At 45.2% G+C, this 19,995-nt stretch overlaps 1 protein-coding gene and 1 non-coding gene across 3 annotated transcripts in view; both read right to left on the bottom strand.

The window, feature by feature from the left end:
- The window catches only part of Shld1 (shieldin complex subunit 1), a 62,500-nt gene that overhangs the window by 22,497 nt on the left and 20,008 nt on the right, over window positions 1-19,995 (bottom strand). The window contains exon 3 of one of the 2 annotated variants that reach the window (XM_029536691.1): window positions 16,982-17,093. The exons of the other annotated variant lie outside the window; for it this stretch is intronic. Within the exon in view, the coding sequence (XP_029392551.1) occupies window positions 16,982-17,093 (112 nt within the window). The remainder of the gene's footprint in view (window positions 1-16,981; window positions 17,094-19,995) is intronic. 2 annotated transcript variants of the gene reach the window in all.
- On the bottom strand, window positions 12,058-12,160 carry LOC115063656. Its single transcript, XR_003843542.1, has one exon. It is a non-coding gene; the product is annotated as a U6 spliceosomal RNA (small nuclear RNA).

Raw genomic sequence — 19,995 nt, 5'->3', positions numbered from 1 at the left:
CTGCGTTTGAATCCCAGCGTCATGTAAAAAAAACTAAACAAAAACTCAGCTGGGCATGGCTTTCCACCATGTGACCTGAGTGTTGGTAGGCAGAGTTGGTGAGTCTGTGAACCTCAGGTTTATTGAGAGAGCCTGTCTCAAGGCAGCAATATGGTGGGCGGGAGGGGAGGGATTAAAAGCCTCTGCTGGCCTCCACATCTGTGCATACCTACACATTAGCCAACACACACACACACACACACACACACACACACACAGCCTTTAAAACATATCTGAAGAGAAAGACTCAGAGGCAGAACTCTGAAAGGCCCCTATAAACCTCCTTCCTGCAGGAAACTGCTCCTGAAGGAGAGGCCTCAGAGAAACTGAAGATCCACTACCTTCCTAACCAGAGTGCGGTAGCAACCTCAGGACTGCAAACGCACCCTTGAGCAGGTCCCATAATGCTTACAGAGCTGGAGGCATGGCATACAGATATTCTCGGCGGTTCTGTCTCCTCAGTGCCTAGGAATATCTCAGGTGGGGTTCCAAGAAGGGAAGACTTGGGGAGGGTAGGCATGGTGACCTAGGCAGTGGCTGAGAGCTCTACACAGTGGAAATGATAAACATGACAGTGTACGCTACTTCCCCTCTGCATTTTCTGGGAAACTCCTTGCTCCCTCATGCGGACCCAGGCACACAGCATCATACCACCTAGTATTTAGATGACTCTGTTCAGGATGCGCAGTGACTTACAGCTACACAGTTAAGCAGAGGCCCTGAGACAGTGACAATATCCCACTGCCCTAAACCAGAACAGAGCAGACAACACAATGCACCTATTCAGGTTCAAGAGAGATAGTCCATCAGTGCTGTGGGCCCTTTAGGGCTGCTCACACACTTCAGGGGGAGACAGAAAGAGGGGTCTGGAAACAAAGATCTGAGGGAGTCAAGAAAAGAGCCCCAAGGGTCCGAATTAGAACTGGTTCAGGAGCTCATATTTTAGGAGGCAAAAACAAGAGTTCAAATACAGTAGGTTCTGTGTGCCTGAGAGTACACAGGTTGGAAGCACCACCACAGCAGGGTGAGGCCACACTAGTCACACTATGGCAGCAGCTACTGTGATTCCAAAAACATGACAGTTACCACAACTACCCAGAAGTCCAGGTAGAATCCGAAAAGGCAAATCTTTAGATCCAGGGTCAAGAAACCAGGAAACATGAAAGGTGAAAGTTATTGAGATGTATGTATACACACACACACACACACACACACACACACACACACACACAAAGAGGAGTATACAGTATACACGCTTCCACTAAGGTAAGGTAAAGGGTGGGCCTAATGGAGGAAGAAGAAAGGGTCTAAATAGTGATGGCAGAAAGTGATACTTGGGAGAGGAAGTAGTCCAACAAGAAGAAAGGAGGACAGACAGATGGCGGAAGGGACATACAAGAAAGTTATGATGACATACATGTATGAAAATGTCACAGTGAAACTCCTATTAACAAACAAGACACCAATATGGGACAGTGGTTTCCCTGCATGGACAAGGTACGGGTCTGATGAAGCTCCTGACACCATGGCTGCTTCTAGGAAGACAGGAGACAAGACTTAGGAATAGAAACAGCAGCAGCAGCAGCAGCAGCAGCACATCCTGTCCTGAAGAATTAGTCCTTCTGGTCTGTCTTTCTTTCTTTCTTTCTTTCTTTCTTTCTTTCTTTCTTTCTTTCTTTCTTTCTTTCTTTCTTTCTTTCTTTCTTTCTTTTTGAGGCGTGCCTATTTCACGACCCTCGTGTGGATGCACAGTGCAGCTTGTGGGAGTCAGTTCTCTCCTTCCTCCCATGGGCTCCTGAGTCTGAACCTAGGTCCTCAGGATTGACAGCAAGGACCACTGAGCTACCTTGCCAGTCCTGTCTTTTTCTTTTTTAATTTAGAAAATGTAATGGATACTAGCCAAGGTAATCTCAAGACTGTAAGCAGCCAGGCAGTGGTGGTGCACACCATCCATTCCTGCACTCTGGAAGCAGAGGAAGGTAGATCTCCGAGTTCGAGGTCAGCCTCGTCTACAGAGTGAGTTCCAGGGCAGCCAGGGCTACACAGAGAAACATTGCCTCAGAAATCAAACAAACAAGTAACAAACAAACAAACGAACAAAAGCATGTACCCAGTTGCTAGGAGCTAGAGTTCTGTATCACACTATGTTAAGACTCAAAATGTTTGCATTGCAATGTTAGTGAACCTCTTGTGTATGGAAGAAGGAAAATGGGGTTGGTGACATATAGAGTCCACTTTCCTCAAGATGCCTTTAGAGAGTACAGTTGGGGCCAGGTGGTGGTGGCCCATACCTTTAACACCTGGACTTGGAAGGCAGAGGCAGGCAGATCTCTGACTTCAAGGTCAGCTTGGCCTCTAGAGTGAGTTCTAGGATAGCCGGGGCTATACAGAGAAACCCTGTCTGAACACCCCTCCCACAAAGAAAACCCCAAACAAACAAATAGAAGAAGAGGAGGAAGAGGAAGAAGAAAAGAAAATAGAGTTGGGGGCTGGAGAGATGGCTCGGGGCTGGAGAGATGGCTCGGCGGTTAAGAGCACTGGCTACTTTTCCAGAGGTCCTGAGTTCAAATCCCACCAACTACATGGTGGCTCACAACCATCTGTAATGAGATCTGACGCCCTTTTCTGGTGTGTCTGAAGACAGCTACAGTGTACTTATATATAGTAAATAAATAAAATCTTAAAAAAGAAAGAAAAGAAAATAGAGTTGGGCATATGTACAGGCCTGTAATTCCAGAAGGCAACAGTGAGAAGATTGTGAGTTTAAGGCTAGTCTGAACTACTTTGAAAACACACACACACACACACACACACACACACACACACACACACACAGAGGGAGAGGAGGGAGGGGGAAGGGAGAGAGAGAGAGAGAGAGAGAGAGAGAGAGAGAGAGAGAAACTATAACACCTATAACACTGGTATAATAGGAATTGAAAAAGAAGAAAACCCAACACAACAGAGCAAGAATTCCCCCACTGTGTAGAAAGATTAAGGGTGTTTGGTTTTTTTCTTGTTTTTTTTTTCCTCTTTGAGTTTTTGTATATTTCCTGCTCTTTTACAATGAGCAGGCAAACCAGAAAACTTTGAAAGAGGGAGACTGATTGACTCACACAAAGAGGTTTCAAAGGTATTTCAATAGTATTCAAATTACTATTATATACCACCACACAGCAGAATGGCAGGGCCAGCTCTTTCTTGCTCTACCCTTGGGGCTAGCTCACTCACTCCCCTTAGGACCTGGGCCAGCACTATTGTGCTGCCCAGGCAGGGACTGAGCAAGGGCAGCAATAGAACAGTTGCCTAGTTCTTCAAAGTCAACAGTCAATCACTTGTCAGAAGTTCAGACACCCATAATGCCTGACCTTGGGTGGAGAATGAGAAATGGAGTTGGATACATTCTTGGGGTTCTCAAAGAGTCACGTGGCCCCTTTTAGTCTAGACAAAAAGTTCCATCTGGAGACACTGTAACCCTGTTGGGTAAACTTTAAATGGCCACTGAGCTACCATTGGAACTGGCTTATAAACAGGAAGTCACACAGAATGTGCTCTTTGGGTTCTGGGTTCTTTCACCTATCATTGGGTTGTGACAGTCATTCATATGTACTGTGACAACCTGTACATTTTCAGTGATGAAGCTACACTGTGAAGAACCACTGCTGACTGTCCATTCCTGTTGTGGCCGCTTGGGATGGTTTCTGGTTATCGGTGCTGCCGACCGTCAGTGGATATGGGCGTGTTCCTTTCAGGGATGTACCTGGTAGTAGAAGTGCTATGCTCTAGGGAACAACACAAGCTCAGCTTCAGAGGAGATACTGCACACAAGAGGGAGTTCTCTGTGAACTAAGGCCTGTCTGTGCTCCTGTCTGCATCTTAACGATGGCATCTTATGCCAGGACTTGAACAAATACAACCTTTCATCACATAGGATTGAAAGCACCAGAGCATGTACCTTAAAAGCATTACCGGGAAGGCCTAGTGAGGGACCTGGCTTCATTCTCTGGAGCCTATGTGAAAGTAGGAGATGTGACCCCACAAAACTGTCCTCTGACCTCCACAAGCATGTCATGTGCCATGTGTGTGTTCCCCGTGCTCCACACCCCCACACCCACCTCAGCCCCACACGCGCCACACAGCCACACACACAAGACAATAAATTAATAAATAAATATCTTCAAGCCGGGCATGGTGGCTCCTGCCCGTAATCTCAGCCCATGGGAGGCTGAGGTACAGAGACCGCCAGGAGTCCAGGACCAGCTTGGACTACTGAGTTGCAGGTCAACCTGGGCTAAGAGCAAGATGCTGCCAAAACAAATAATAATATTCACAGATATTCCTTAAGCTTGTTTTTTTTCCTCCTGAAGAAGAGGCTATTTATCAAGAAGAGCAGAAGAGATAATTCTGTAGTTAAAAGCAAATTATATTACAGCAGACAAGCTGCTGAGTAAAACACAGCACAATTAAACACAATTAAAACAAAACACAATTAAATCAAAATCAATCAAATGACCCACGCGAAGCCAAGCACTCACTGGTGAGCTAATGAGAGAAATTGGACAGGATGGTGCTTTTACTGCTCCAAACACCCCAGTTCCAGCTTAGGTGACCAGGCAGACAAGAGGCAATTAGTTTTCATAGATGCAACAGAGTTAATCTTCCAGTTCATTAGGACCATCTGCTCACTTTATTTTTTCCAGAGTTTCACTTTATAAAATCCTCCTTAGTCCCTTCAAGTTAATTGCCTGCTGCTTTTCTATTTGATCAGTATCTTTTCCTAATATGCTCAGTTTATGAGCCTCATAGGGCTCTGTTATCTTAAAGTGCATGTTCAATTTCCTTCCCAGGAGCTTTTCCCAGAATATTAGACCTGGGGAGGAAATGACAGATGAGAAGATTATGGGGCCATGCAGGGCTTAAATAAATTGAGGTTTCGAGGATATGTCGCTGTTCCCTGTTTCCAAAGGCAATTGTTTTTCAGGTTATTAAACATCGTTTGTGACCTTTAAAAAGAATTGCCAGTCATTAATAATACAACCTGTTACAATAGTAAGTAATATAAAATGATGTCAATTCTCAATAAGATGTAAAGCCTATTTGCATATATTCAAAATTATTACATAGGCTTGATGTGGTCCAAATTATAACAGAATATACTTTGCTTAGCATCACAAATTAAGAAACTACAAATAAAGCTGGCCACGGTGGCACACGCCTTTAGTTCCAGCACTTGGGAGGCAGAGACAGTTGAATCTAGCCCCATCTACAGAGTGAATATCAGGATAGCCAGAGTTACCCAGGGAAACCCTGTCTCAAAAGAGAAACTAATTACAATAGACAAATGCTTACTGGTGATACGGCTCCGTGGATATAGGTGCTTCTTGTGAAAGCCTGGTGACCTGAATTCAATCCCTGGAACCCATAGAAAGGTGAAAAGAGAGAACCAACTCCAAAATTGTCCTCTGACCTCCACACATATGTCATAGAACACACATGCATGCACACACACACACACACACACACACACACACATATATATATATATATACAAAGACATATACACACATACATATACACACACATACACACACAGAGAGACAGACATATATACACACAATAAAGAATATACTTTTTTAAAGAAAGATTCATTTATTTATTTTATGTATATGAGTACACCATTGCTCTTCAGACACACCAGAAGAGGAAGTCAGATTCCATTAGAGATGGTTGTGAGCCACCATGTGGTTGCTGGGAATTGAACTCGGGGCCTCCGGAAGAGCAGTTGGTGCTCTTAACCACTGAGCCATCTCTCCGGCCCAAGAAAATACTTTTTTAAAAGACAAGCAATATCAATGAAAATACTTATGAATGAGTTGTCATGTTCCATATGCTGTTCTAAGACCTGGAGATTCCACGATGAGCAACGTGAAAATGGCCTCTGCCCCATGCCTTCTGGAAAGATTGAGAGGGGACAGTAGAAATCAAATGTGGGTGTTAGAGAAGGAAAACAAAGAATAGCCTGTTTACACAGGACATACGATATAGTTAGTAAGTGATAAAAAAAAATGTCGGGACTTCACTGTTCATAGTGATCATTCTCAGCCAGTGAAGAGTGCCTGCTATGTATGAACCTTCTTTAAGTTTGGAAAGACCACTGCACAGGTAACTTTTGGGTACCATAAGAGAATGTAGAGAAGTATGGTTGTCTGTCCATAAGTGGATGATCTAAGGTAGCAGTTCCCAGAAGGACCAGCAAGGTCCTAGTGTGGTCATAAAAAGTCATTCGGCTATCATGGTACCTGACTGGAGGCAGGGGAGAACTGCACACAAGGTGGCTTGGTTGTTTCCAGCATTTCTCCCAACTAGGAAGGTAAGGAATTCCAGGAAAGGAAATGGGATGAAAGATGAAGAGATGCAGAGGTAATGGTGCGGTGGGTAAGCAACCCATAGAACAGGAGAGTTGTAGAAGAAGAGACACAAGTTTCCCCCAAACAATCTGGCTGCTTGCTATCTGTGCAGACTGTGAAAGTGAAGTCACCTGGGAGAATCTTGTTATCCTTTACAAACCCCTCCTCAGAGACAAGAAATAACTGTACACAGGCAGCTGAGTAGTAGCCATGTTCAACTAACGACCATAGCCAAGTAAACTGCTGGAGACAGGAGGATAGAGGGCTCAAACTCATCCTTAGCTACACAGAGAGTTCAAGGCCAGCCTGGGAGCATGAAATCCTCTGTTCAAACAGACAGATAAGCAAAGGATGATTAGCTCATGGTTATGTTCCTAAGGAAATTCAAACACTAAGAAACATTAAAAGGGGCTGGAGAGATGGCTCAGCAGTTAAAGAGTACTAACTACATTTCCAGAGGTCCTGAGTTCATTTCCCAGCCACCACATAGTGGCTCACAACCATCTGTAATGGGATCTGATGTCCTCTTCTGGTGTGTGTCTGAAGACAGCTACAGTGTACTCGTATAAATAAAAAAAAAATAAATAATATTTTTAAAAAGAAACATTAAAGATAGCTATCTAACATGGGAGAGGAGAGCTGAGGCTGTAGATAACACTGGGTATGTCTTCCTGTAGTAGGTCAACAATGAAGAGTTGAATTTTGTCAATGCCACAAATAATAAAGGGCTGGACCACAGGCGAACAAAATGCTCTGAAAGAATAACCTAGACAGCGAGAGAAAGTAACCTGTAGCCAGTTCACAGCCACAAACAGCCCAGAAAATCCTCCTTGCTGCCAGCGGGCGGCTGGCCTCCTTCCTCACCCTAGGTGTGCCTAGGCCATGCGTAGCCTTTTTCCCTCTAGTCCTGGGCTCTCTCTGGGTGCCCCTTCAAGTCCTAAGAGTGCAAAAGTCCCTACTCAATAACAGTCAGTGCTCTCTATGCAAATTTCTGAAAGGCTAATTAGCAATTTGTTTAAGGTCTCCTGCAAAGATAAGATCGTGGAAACAGCTCTCTGTTAAATGAGGACTGCTTGTGATGTAACAGCCGCAGGGCACATCCCGCTACTTGTTTTAAATGGCATCGTGCCAACTTAACCCAGGGAGTCTTTGAGCCCAGCCAATATGCTTATTAATATCAGAAATAACTTCCCCAGCAAGCACTTCCTCCCCTTAAGGAGAAAGACAGGAAGGGAAAATGTTCCCTGGTCAGACCTATATCTTTCTCATTTGCACCATGGGCTGCCAAATGTGCCAGCTCAGCCAAGATGGTAATGAGGAATCTAGTGATGAACTCTTAGAAGCATCGTCAGGGGCCTTTGCTTCCCAGAGAGAGTATGAGATAACAGTGCTGGCTGTACTGATGGCCTGACCTAACAGTGCTGTCTCCTGGAATGCCCTCGTGCTGTGTCCCAGGCACCAAAGACAGGACTGGAAGGAATGGTCCATTTCTGCATTGTTCACACACTAGCAAAGGCAGGTTACCATGACTACAAGACCGCTCAGCTTTTCTGTGTAAGAGGGCAGCTGGCAGGTTACACTTGTCAGTCACTGATGACCCCCTCCTGCACTTTAACAGGAGCCAAGACAATCAGGTGCACACGTTTTCATTTGTTTCAAAGGGATATGCCTTCCTTCTTTAGGTGCAAGACAAGGAGGGAATCAATGTGGTATTCTCCAAGGCAATGATTTAGGCAATCCATCTTGTGATTTGCAAGGAAAGTTAAGGTCTGCGGTGATTACAGCGCCATCTACACAGTCCGCAAGAAGCAAATCACTGCAGGTCTGAAAAAAACAATATCAATGCAAGGGTCCAGAAAGGGCAGTGACATTTTAGGGTCCCCAAATAAGCCAGAGAAAGCAAACCTTAATGCCTATGGCTGAAAACTGGGCACCTACAGGTCAGGAGAGAGGCTTGGCAGTTAAGAGTGGGTCCTCCTCACCTCTGAGGGCTGGAGTTCAGATCCAGCTCACAGAAAACTCCCCAAAGTCCCCCCTTTAAAATGCAACCTCAGCTAGGGTGGTGGCTCATACTTCAATCCCGGTTTTTGAGCAGCAGAGACAGGTTGGTCTCTGTGAGTTCTGAGCCAGCCTGTTCTACATAGTGAGTTCCAGGACAGCCATGCTACAGAGTGAAACCCTGCCTAAAAAATAAATGAATAAACAAACAAACAAACAAACAAAAGAGAGCTTTGTCTTCTGACAGCAAGGAGGTCATCCAGGACTCTGCGTCTCAGCCTGTTGTTCCATACTGACTGGACTAGGCAGCTCAGTCTGCTGGGTCACCAGTCATGGCTGGTGGATAGGACGGGAGATATTTATATCTTGCTCTGTCTACCACATGCACTAGTTCTGAGATAGTTTCCTAGACGCATTTCACCATGTGTCCTTTAACAAACAGCTAGACAGCAATTCCAGCCAAGGATGCCCCCTCACCATGTCTTCTCCTCTGGAACGTGATCAGAGATGACATGTGCTCCTGAAAGCTGCGGGCCCATTGAAGATATCTTGCCCACTTCTCCATGGTCTTTGTTGTTTTGATTTCTAGAATAATGACAAGGCCCAGGAGCCGTGTGATAGAAGGAACCTGGGTTCCCAAGGAGCCGCTTGGAGGAAAGCCCCCCTCGCTGACCTGACCACCTGCCTAGGAGGTTTACATGGTCAAGGAAAAAAAAAATCTATTCTCTGCTTTAAAATAAACAAAAAACCAAAAAAAAAAAAACTGGGATAGGATGTACTGGAGGGATGGCTCAGGGGCTAAGAACACTTGTTGCTCTTCAGAGGGCCAGAGACCTGTTCCAAGCACCCATATTGAACAGCTCACAACTGCTTGTAACTCTAGCTCCAGGGAGCTGACACCTTCTCCTGCCTCTGTGAATACTTTCAGATACATGACATTGATTCTCTCTCTCTCTCTCTCTCTCTCTCTCTCTCTCTCTCTCTCTCTCACACACACACACACACACACACACACACACACANCACACACACACACACACACACACACACACACACACACTGAAATACGATATTAAAATCCTATTCCTAGAAAATGTATTGTCTTAGATACTGTTCCATTGCTGTGAAAATGCACCATGACCAAGGGTTTCACTGGGAGCTTGGGAACACACAGTTTCAAGGGTTAGACCATGACCAAAATGGCAGGGAACATGGGCAATCCTGGCACCGAAGCATTGCCTGAGAGCTCACATCTGATCCACAAGTTGCAGACAGAGTTAGTGTGAGACCTGGTGGGCATGGGCTCAAAAACCACCCCTCCTCCCCCAACAGGGACACATCTCCTAATCCTTTCCAACAGTTCCACTAACTGGGAACCAAGCAGTCAAACATACGGGGCTATGGGGACCATTCTCATTCAAACTGCATATTTATCAAGGAACAATAAAACATGTCATCCTAAAAAGCTTGCAATTGACAGCTCAGAATCCACTAACAGGGCTGGGGAGACAGTTCAGTCAGCACTGGCTTGCCCTGTAGTCATGAGGACTTGATTATAATCCCCTGAACTCATTCCAAGATGCTGGGCACGAGTACACACTTGTAATCCCAGTGCTGGGAAGACTGAGACAGGAGGATTTCTGGGGCTCACTGGCCAGCCAGCTTAGCCTAGATAAGTAAGCTCCAGGCCAATGAGAGACCCTGTCTCAAAGGACTTGGACAATATTTCTAAGAAGCTTGTCCAAGGCTGTCTAATGTGTCCACATATTTGTGCACACAGGTATATACATACTCATCCACATACATGAATATACACATTCAATTTTTTAATCTTCTATTTCTCTGAATGTACATTCTAGAAAAAGACAAACTGTGGGAACAGTAACAAGCAATGGTTGCGAGAGGCTGAAGTTGATGGAGAGGACAGGAAGGGTGGATAGTCAGAGGAACGATTTTCTTTCTTTTTTTCTTTAAATTTGGTATATGAGTGTTTTTTTTGTTTTTGTTTTTGTTTTTAAGATTTATTTATTATTATAAATAAGTACACTGTAGCTGTCTTCAGGCACACAGGAAGAGGGCATCAGATCTTATTATGGGTGTTGTGAGCCACCATGTGGTTGCTGGGATTTGAACTCAGGACCTTTGGAAAAGCAGTCAGTGCTCTTACCCACTGAGCCATCTCACCAGCCCAGGAACGATTTTCAAGGCCATAAAGCTATTCTGTACGACCTGGCTGTGCTCTGGTGTGAAATACCGCCTACAGGCCCCCTTGTCTAAAGGCCTGGTCCTCCACTGCTAGTCCAGGATGGTTGTGGGTACTTAAGATGCAACTTAGTTGGGAGAAACAGTTCCTAGGGGGAGTCACTGGCCTTAGAAGGTTGTCCTTGCCCCTTGACTCTCCTCTCTCTGCCCCACCCCCATTCTCTGGAGGAGCAGCCTTCCCCAGGGTGACCTGCTTTCTGAGAATCTAACCAAGCCCCTGGGTCCAAGAAACCATGACAGAAACCTCACAGATCAGGAGCCACAATAAACCCTTCCTCGTTTATGTTTTTTGTTTGTTTGTTTGTTTTTTAAAAAATGAATATTTTGCCACAGTAATGAGAAAGCTAACCAACATAATAACACAGTGGTCAATAGAAATAACTCTACCTGTGTCCAAGTCCAGAGGTTGTACCACACGTGGTGAACATACCTGGGACCTATGCACTTTTCTGACAACAATCAGCGTGTCTCTGTGGTGGAGAGAACTGTGCATGTGTGAGAGAGGATGTAGATGGGAAATCTCCGTGCTTCCAATCGTGTTATGAACTTAAAAATGCTCTTAAAAGGACGTGCTTTTATTTTTACATTTTATATTCATCGAATGCGGAGAATAGACTAGTTACAGTCTTATGAAAGCTCATTTCTGATTCCTTTGCCTTTCCGTGAGTCACCAAATGTGGTGGTCACTCTTAGAGCACTTGAAATGTGGCCACTGTGACTTAGGGCCATGAATTTTAGAGTTACCTGGCCTTATATAACTGGTGGTACCATATTGGATAGACTGCTCCAGAACCTCATGGTTTTCCAGCTCAGAATGGAAACTGGATGACCCAAATTCTATTTCTGAAACCTGGCATACAGCACATCATTTACATTTCCAATCTCTCAAATTCGGGAAGAAGGCACCATTTGTACTTCAGCATCTTCTCTACCAAATAAGCAGGTCTCCCGTGAACCCAGTGGAAGTGCTCCTACTTGCATATGACTAGAAATCTCCCCATGCAGACTGATGTGGGTTAAAATAAAATAATTATGCTTATGGCTATTTAGGTATGTATGCATTTCAGAGGAAATTTCTTTAAATGCCGCCCAAATAACTCTACTGTTTAGTGGCACCACAGTAAACACGTTCCTGACATGGAGACACACAGAAGGGCAGAAGTCACTTTAACTACCAGTGGGTCATGGTATACAGTGGCAATACTGCACTTGACAAAAGGCCCCTGTGCTGACCATATCTGTACTGCAGAATGAGTATTATCTTACCAGATGAGATATTTTTTTGAAATAGAAAATTTCAAAAGGTACAAAAATTAATACAGCATTAAAGTGAAGCAATAACTTTCATATTATTTAAAGTGTGGACTGTTTCATCACTCTGCACGTCATCCTTGCGCAGGACATCCTAATCTTCTCTGTATTGCTCCAATTTTAGTATATGTGCTGCCAAAGCCAACAGTAACTTAGCTAGTGAGCCAGCTAAGCGGGGAGAAACCTGCAGCCAGCCTGATGTGACCTGGCATCAAAGCCCACACAGTGCGAGGTTAGAAGGGACTTTCCTAAGCTGTCACACACACACACACACACACACACACACACACACACACACACACATTACGTATGATAACTTCAAAAAATTAGATTGCAGGGTTTTGGTAAGAAAATGGTCAAAATATGATAACACACAAATGTGAAAACTCGGGGCTGGGGAGATGCTGGGCAGTTAGGAGCATATACTGCTCTCCCAGAGGTCCCGTGCTCACAAAACCCATACTGGGTAGCTTACAACTGGCCACGGTGGGTATAGAGGTACACGCAGGAAAACCTCCATATATGGAAAAGTGAACATTAAAAGAAAGAGGATTCCAGGCCAGCCAGGGATATCTGGGAGTCAAAGCAAAACAAAAACAAAAACTATCACCACCCTTCAGTCAACCGATAGGGGTTGAGGAGGGAACTGAGGTGCGATATTGATGACAAGGAGGCTGAGAAGAGGACTGTGTGACCAGAGCAGAGAGCACTCACTGTGAGGGCTGGAGGCAGATGGGCCAGGTGGCAGGGGAGCAGAAAGCTGCTTCCTTTTTCTCAGTAAATTGAGGAGGAATCAGAACACTAGGAAACAGATAACAGGACTTCCTAAACCGACAACAGCCAGCCTCAGATCTGGACAGGAGGGGGCGCCAAAGCCCAGCAGGCAGCCCGGCCCACAGCCTGAGACCTGGTCAGGTCATAGCAACTTAGCAGCCTTGAGGGAGAAGGAGAGGCCACATCAACAGAGATTGGTAGCAGTGGGGTCAGGCACCTCCACTTGCATGCCTCCGGGTTGGCAGGCTGCAGCTTCCCCATAGCTACTGATGATCCATGTCTGTTGTTGCTGTCCCTGCCCTGGGAATTTCTCTTCCACAGTGCACTGTCAGTGTTGGTCTCTGTGGCTTACACAATATGGCAGAAGTGATGCCCCGGTGCACACACTCATATTCTCTCTCTTTCCCTCTCCCTCTCTCTCTCCTTCTCCCTCTCTGTCTTATTTTGAGGACACTCTGATGCCCAAGAAAGGGGTTTCTGGAGACGAAGCAGGCTCTCCACCTTCTGCCAAGGCTTCACCTTCACCTCGGAGGCAGAAGCACCCGGCTAAGCTAAGCCCTCCTGGGTTTCTCTCCCCCCAAACTGGGAAACGATCAACAGGTGTCACTTCCGTCCGTTTGGTTTGGGGTAGTTCATATTGTTGTTCCTCCTATGGATACACATTCCCAGGGCTGGAGGGTGGTGATGAGCACTTGCTGTTCCTGCTGAGGACTAGCATTCAGTTTCCAGCGCCCACAGCACAACCATCTCTAACTCCAGTTCCAGGAGATCAGTGGCCATGTGCACTTACTTTCTCCTTTTACATAGAAAACTGGCATCTTAGTCACAGAACTCACTTGATAAGTAAAAGAATTGGTCCCCTCCCCATCTCTAATGCTGTCTATGGATTGGTCTTCCTATCTCTAATTCTGCTTTCCTTTTCCTCATAACACATCTTTGTTTCATTGTCTATCTCCCTCTTCCATGTAGAATCTGAAAAGCTCCTGCCCGCGATGGCTTGAATTCTTGTTTTATCCACTATCTCCCCTGTGCCATATACAGAGCCTGGAGCCTCACTGATGCACAATAGCATTTCTTAACAACTGGATAAACAACATTCACTACACTGTAAGAAACCCAGTCATGGGCTAGAGAGATGGCTCAGTGGTTAAGAGCACTGACTGCTCTTCCAGAGATCTTGAGTTCAATTCCCAGCAATCACATGGTGGCTCACAACCATCTGTAATGGGATCTGATGCCCTTTTCTGCTGTGTCTGAGGACAGCTACAGTGTGCTCATATTCATATATATATATATATATAAAATAAATCTTAAGAAAAACAAAGAAACCCAGTCATCAGGGGTCAGGTACATGCCTCAATATAATATGAAAAGAACTCAGTACATTAACAAGAAATACTATCCATTGATAGTAATTCACACATAAAACCAAAGCTCACTAGGCCAGTAGCCAGTTTTATAAAGCAGGGAGACCATGTTACTGAGTATTTCAGATCTAACAAACATGACCCATAAAACTTTATAGAAAGCCCTCGGGAGTGGAAGGGAGGGACAGCCTTGGTTGTCTTCCAGAGTCAACTCAATACTGACTGTTCAAAGACTTCTAGACTTGACTGTATGCATTGACTCTGAGCAACAGTTATCAATATTTTTTTTATATCCTCTGCCTTTGCTAAAAAGCATCCAGGACAAGAAGCAGCTCAATATGCTAGCTCCCTCAGAATCCCTCCAGGCGCTGGCCTGTAGACAGGTGCTCGCCAGCCAGCACCAAGTGGAAAAAAGCAGGGACTACAGAAGGCTGATTTTTATTTTAGGATTTTTTATTTTAGATATGCAAATATAAATTCTTCCAGAAATAGTGATAGGATTGTGAGGAGAGTGATGTTTCCTTAGAAAATAGAAATATTACGACACTCTATATAGATCTTCAAATTAAAAAAAAAAGAGGCTAGGTGTGCATTGTCTCACTTAATCCTCATAGCAACTATGCAAGCATCAGTATCATTCTACAGATGAGAAAAGTATGGGTGAGAATTATCTACCATGGGGCACAGGCAAAGAGAGGCAAGAGAATTTAATGCCAGCTCCCAGACATAATCCATTTATCAGTTATTCTATTGCTAGTGAGATATCAGCTCAGCATCAGTACCCCCAATATTAGAGATACCAGCTCAGCATCAGTACCCACAATATTAGAGATAACAGCTCAGTATCAGTACCCCCAATATTAGAGATACCAGCTCAGCATCAGTACCCCCAATATTGGAGATAACAGCTCAGCATCAGTACCCACAATATTAGAGATACCAGCTCAGCATCAGGACCCCCAATATTAGAGATAACAGCTCAGCATCAGTACCCCAAATATTAGAGATAACAGCTCAGCATCAGTACCTTCAATATTAGAGATAACAGCTCAGGATCAGTACCTTCAATATTAGAGATAACAGCTCAGCATCAGTACCCCCAATATTAGAGATAACAGCTCAGCATCAGTACCTTCAATATTAGAGATACCAGCTCAGCATCAGTACCCCCAATATTAGAGATAACAGCTCAGCATCAGTACCCTCAGCGTCAGAGATATCAGCTCCGCACCAGTACTCTCTGTGTCAGAGAAGATTGTTTGCAGGAGGAATTTACAATGGCTTTTGTCCAGTTTTTGTCCAGTTTGTGACATGAAGCCTTTAAAAAGAGTGTTCTAGTTAGTTTGTGTCAACTGGACACATGCCAGAATCATCTGGGAAGAGGTAAATTTAATGAGAAAATGCCTCCATCAGATCGGCCTATAGGCAAGCTTGTGAGACAGTTTCTTGATTTATGATTATGTGGTAGTTCTTGTTTAATGACTGATGTGGGATGGTCTCCACCATCACATGCAGTGCCACCCCTTGGCAAGTAGCCCTGGAAGGCTTAAGAGAACAGGCTGAGCAAGCCATGAGGAGCAAGCCAGTAAGCAGCACTCCTCCATGGCCTCTGCTTCTGCTCTTGCCTTTACTGCCTGCCCTGACTCCCTTAGAGGTGCAGTGTGACTTGGAAGTTGTAACAAGCGGTAGGAGATGAAACAAGCCCTTTCCTCTCCAGGCTGTTTCAGTCCTGGTGTTTATCACAGCAACAGAGACAGTAACCAGGACAGAGAGCACATGATTTCTATGTGGTTAGGTCAGGCCTCCACTCCCTTGTCCTGTGACTTGCTGAGATCACAGGAGGAACATACTCTGAGAGTAAGGGGAACTATAAAGACCTCTGTCCCTAAACTGTCACAGAGACCAGGGGCTGGGACATTTCTCTGAGCTCTGATCTCTAGGTCTTTAATTAGAGGAGAACAGACCCTTTACAGCTCCCTTCCTGCTTAGTGACTGGATGGGAGCTCAGTGTTTATCCAGGTTACAATGTGTGCAAATGAACTGATGCTGACTGACTCCAGCCGAAGCCAGCGGCAATGGCAGCTGGAGCAATCTTTCATTAAGTTGGACCTGCTTGGAGTTGGATGTCCAGATTCAAAGTATAAGACCGTCTTAAGTGCCAGGACAGCTGCAGAGCATGCCCAGTATCTGACGACAGACAGGTAAGGGATATGTGTCTGGTGCTCTAAAGGCACAAGCTGAGCAGAACATCTGTAAGTGTCCACTGCCAACCTCTCCTGACCCCCAGTGGTTTACGACTTAACACTCAGCACAGACTTGCAAATGCCCCCATTCAGATGCACATGCAAAATAATGCAAAATAATCCCGCAGCTCCCCACAGGTCCAGCAGCTACTTAGCACACCTATCTGCTACCTGCCTTACAGCCTAGAGTCCTATCCTCTACCACAGCACTGTGGGTTTCAGGTTCCCTTCGTTACTCTCCATCTAGGGTAGCCGTTGACTGAACTTTTCACAAAAGCACTGTACAGACAAAAACAGGCAACGAACAAACAAAACCAAAGCTAGAGTGACAGTGAGGCCTCAGTGTAAAGGGCAGGGAGGGACTCTTTGATGGGAAAGCCACCCTGAACACTGAAGAACCTCTACCCACCAGAGGCCAGTAGGACATCCAGGCTCTAACCATCTTAAGTACTGAGTCCCACTGTGCCTGCTGGGAGGTGGGACTGTCCCTAGTTGAGTTACCTTCACAGCCCACAGGGCTGTTGTAAAATGTAGGGTCACAGAGGAAACCACCTCTCGGCTGCTGAGGGTCAGCTGCACTCACCCGGCCAGTCCCTGTGGTAGAACAGCAGTGCGGTCAGGGGCAAGTTGCACTATGGGATTGGAGGCCACCGTGACCTCACCTGATGCTGCTACTTGGCCATCTCGCCGTAGAGCTGTGATATAAAGGAAAACAGGGAACTTAGCTGTGAGCTCAGGGTAAGTTCAGTTCAAAGGATTTCCTTAATGAAACCATATAGACAGGATGCCCTCGGGAATGACTCTAAATTGTGGGTCTCAGGTTTCCTAGAGCTGGGAACTTTAATACAATTCCTCATGTTTTGGCGACACTATTTAGTTGCTACTTCCTAACTGTAATTTTGCTACTGCTATGAACTGTACTGTAGATATCTGATGTGCAGGACATCTAATATGTGACCCCCTAAAGGGCTGGAGAACCACAGGTTGAGAACCTCTGCTCTAAACTGTGACTCATGTTCATTTCATGGATCTGTGTGGGTTTCCTACTTTTGTACAAACATGTACAACCAGATCCTATCTATTTAGCTACATGATTCAGTAACTTTCAAAAGCTGTCATCACTTATAAATCACTTACAAATACAATTTTAGAAAGATAAGATGGCCTAACACTTCTCGCCTCCTCCTAGAAGAAGTTACTCTTGCACCTCCACCTCTGCAAGTGCCACGGAGTATGCCACAGCTCTGTCCCTGTACCACAGCAACTCAAAAACAAAACAAACAGCCACCCTCAAGTTCCTGTGTGGGCTGTTAGTTTGATGTTCTAAAACAAAATTTCCACCAAGATTAGCTCCTAACGAAACTGAATTCTAAATACACACACATGTGGGATAGGTATGTGTTCATGCGTGTGTACACAAATGTGCATGTGGGTACATGTACACATGTGCATCCATGTAAAAACCATTGTTCCCCAGCCTACTTTATCTTTATTATTTTTAGGTGTGTGTGTTTATGTCTAGGGGCATGGGGCTGTGTGTACAGGTGCCCAGGGGGCCAGAATGGGCATCCTATTTGGAGCTGGAGTTCCAGGTTCTGACTGACCAGCATAGGGCACCTGGAAACGGACTCCAGCTGCAAGAGCAGCAAGTGTTCTTAAATGCTAAGCCATCTCTCCTGCCCCATACCTTATGATTTGTGGCAATGGCTCTAATCAAATGTGGAGCTCAACAATTCTGCTAAGCTGGCTAATGAGCTCCAGGGATCCACCTGTGAGCCCCACCCACCTCTGCACCAGGATGCCCATGGTGTTCAACTGCAGCTGGCTTTTATCTGGGTACTGGGGATCAGAACTCATCTCTCACCCTGAAGGCACTTTACTGAATGAGCCATCTCCCTAGTACTACCCCTCCCTCTTTTTGAGAGAACTCATTCTATAGTCTAGGCAGACTTAGAACTCATAGCAATCCTCCTGTTTCAGCCTTTCAAGTGCTTTTACAAACAAACAAACAAACAAAACTATGTTTATAGCACATTTTTCGGAAGATATTTTTGGATAAAATCTGCTAAACGGGTAATACCTGACATATAGCAACGGAGCTTTCAGGTTTGACTCTATCAATGAAAACATTTATTCACCGTACATATTGACTGAGATGCATGTATGAGGAGATCCAAGACAGTGACAGTGACGAGTTGGACAACCAAACAGCCAGCCAGCCCGTATCACTCACCACATCAGATAAATCATGATCAAACACACACTGCAATGCTGTGCAGCCATGGAAACAGGAGCCCTCTGCATTCACTAGAGTGACAAGATGCCCTCTGCATGCACTAGAATGACTAGATGTCCTCTGCATGCACTAGAGTGACAAGATGCCCCCTGCATGCACTAGAGTGACAAGATGCCCTCTGCACGCACTAGAGTGACTAGATGCCCTCTGCACGCACTAGAGTGACNAGATGCCCTCTGCATGCACTAGAGTGACTAGATGCCCTCTGCATGCACTAGAGTGACAAGATGCCCTGACGGGATAAATGAGAATCACGCGGTAGCATCATGGGAACCCACTCTTCCTGGCAGTACTCAGACCCAGGATCTTACATGTGCTAGCCGAGCACCTCCCACTGAGCACACCCCAGGGCTACCCCCATGTGCTTGTAAAATCCGATGTGCTTGCTGTCCCTGCATCTAAATGCTCAGGTACCTGGATGTATTTGTTGGGATGAATACACTTAGAGGTTCAGAGAAGCAGCTGAAGGGACTTACAGAGCTGTTCACAGAGACGCTTTATAGGAGATGCTTTGTGTAAATCCGAATGATTTCATACATTTCACACAGAACTTGCTATGTATATGCAGACTAGCTGGGCTTTGAACTTGTGCAATCCCCTGTGGCTACCGGTGCTGGGATTATATGCATTGCCACCATATCTGGTCTTATGTTTGACTATATTTTGCTGTAATATTTACTTTTATTTCTATTTTTTACAAGAAAGAAGTAAAACATTATTATTAAAAACTGCTGTGGGACTAGAGCTGGCTCAGTAGTTAAGAGCGCTGGCTGCTCTTGCCTGGGTTTGGTTTCCAGGACTCAGAGAGTAGCTCACAACCATCTCTAACTCCAGTCATAGGGAATCCAATGCCCCTCTCTGTCCTCTGAGGACACTAGGTATGCACATAGTGTATATACATTCGTGTAGAAAAATTCATATTTTCATATAAACCAAACCTAAAACACATGCACACACAAAGCTGCCAGGCGTAGTGGCTCCTACCTGTAATCCCAGTACTTGGGGGCGGGCCTGAAGCAGGGAGACTGCAGTGAATTTAAGGCCAGCTTGAACTATCTAGTGAGATCCCATCTAAACACAAACAGGGCTGTCTAGATAGACCAGTAGATAAAGTCTGATAACCTGTTTTGATCCCTGGACCCACATGTTGGAAAGAGAGAAGTGACTCCTATGACTTGTCTCTGACCTCAATGTGCACACCTCACCCCACACATTAAACAAACCAACAAATGTATTTTAAAGGCAAACAAAATAAACTAACTTGGGCTGGCAATAGAGCTCAGTGGCACAGTGCCTGCCTA

This window comes from Mus pahari, chromosome 3, assembly GCF_900095145.1.
Source record: "Mus pahari chromosome 3, PAHARI_EIJ_v1.1, whole genome shotgun sequence".
In the NCBI taxonomy this organism is placed as follows: Eukaryota; Metazoa; Chordata; class Mammalia; order Rodentia; family Muridae; genus Mus; species Mus pahari.
The sequence above is the reverse complement of the archived record's forward strand: the minus strand, read 5'-3'. Positions and strand labels throughout refer to the sequence as shown.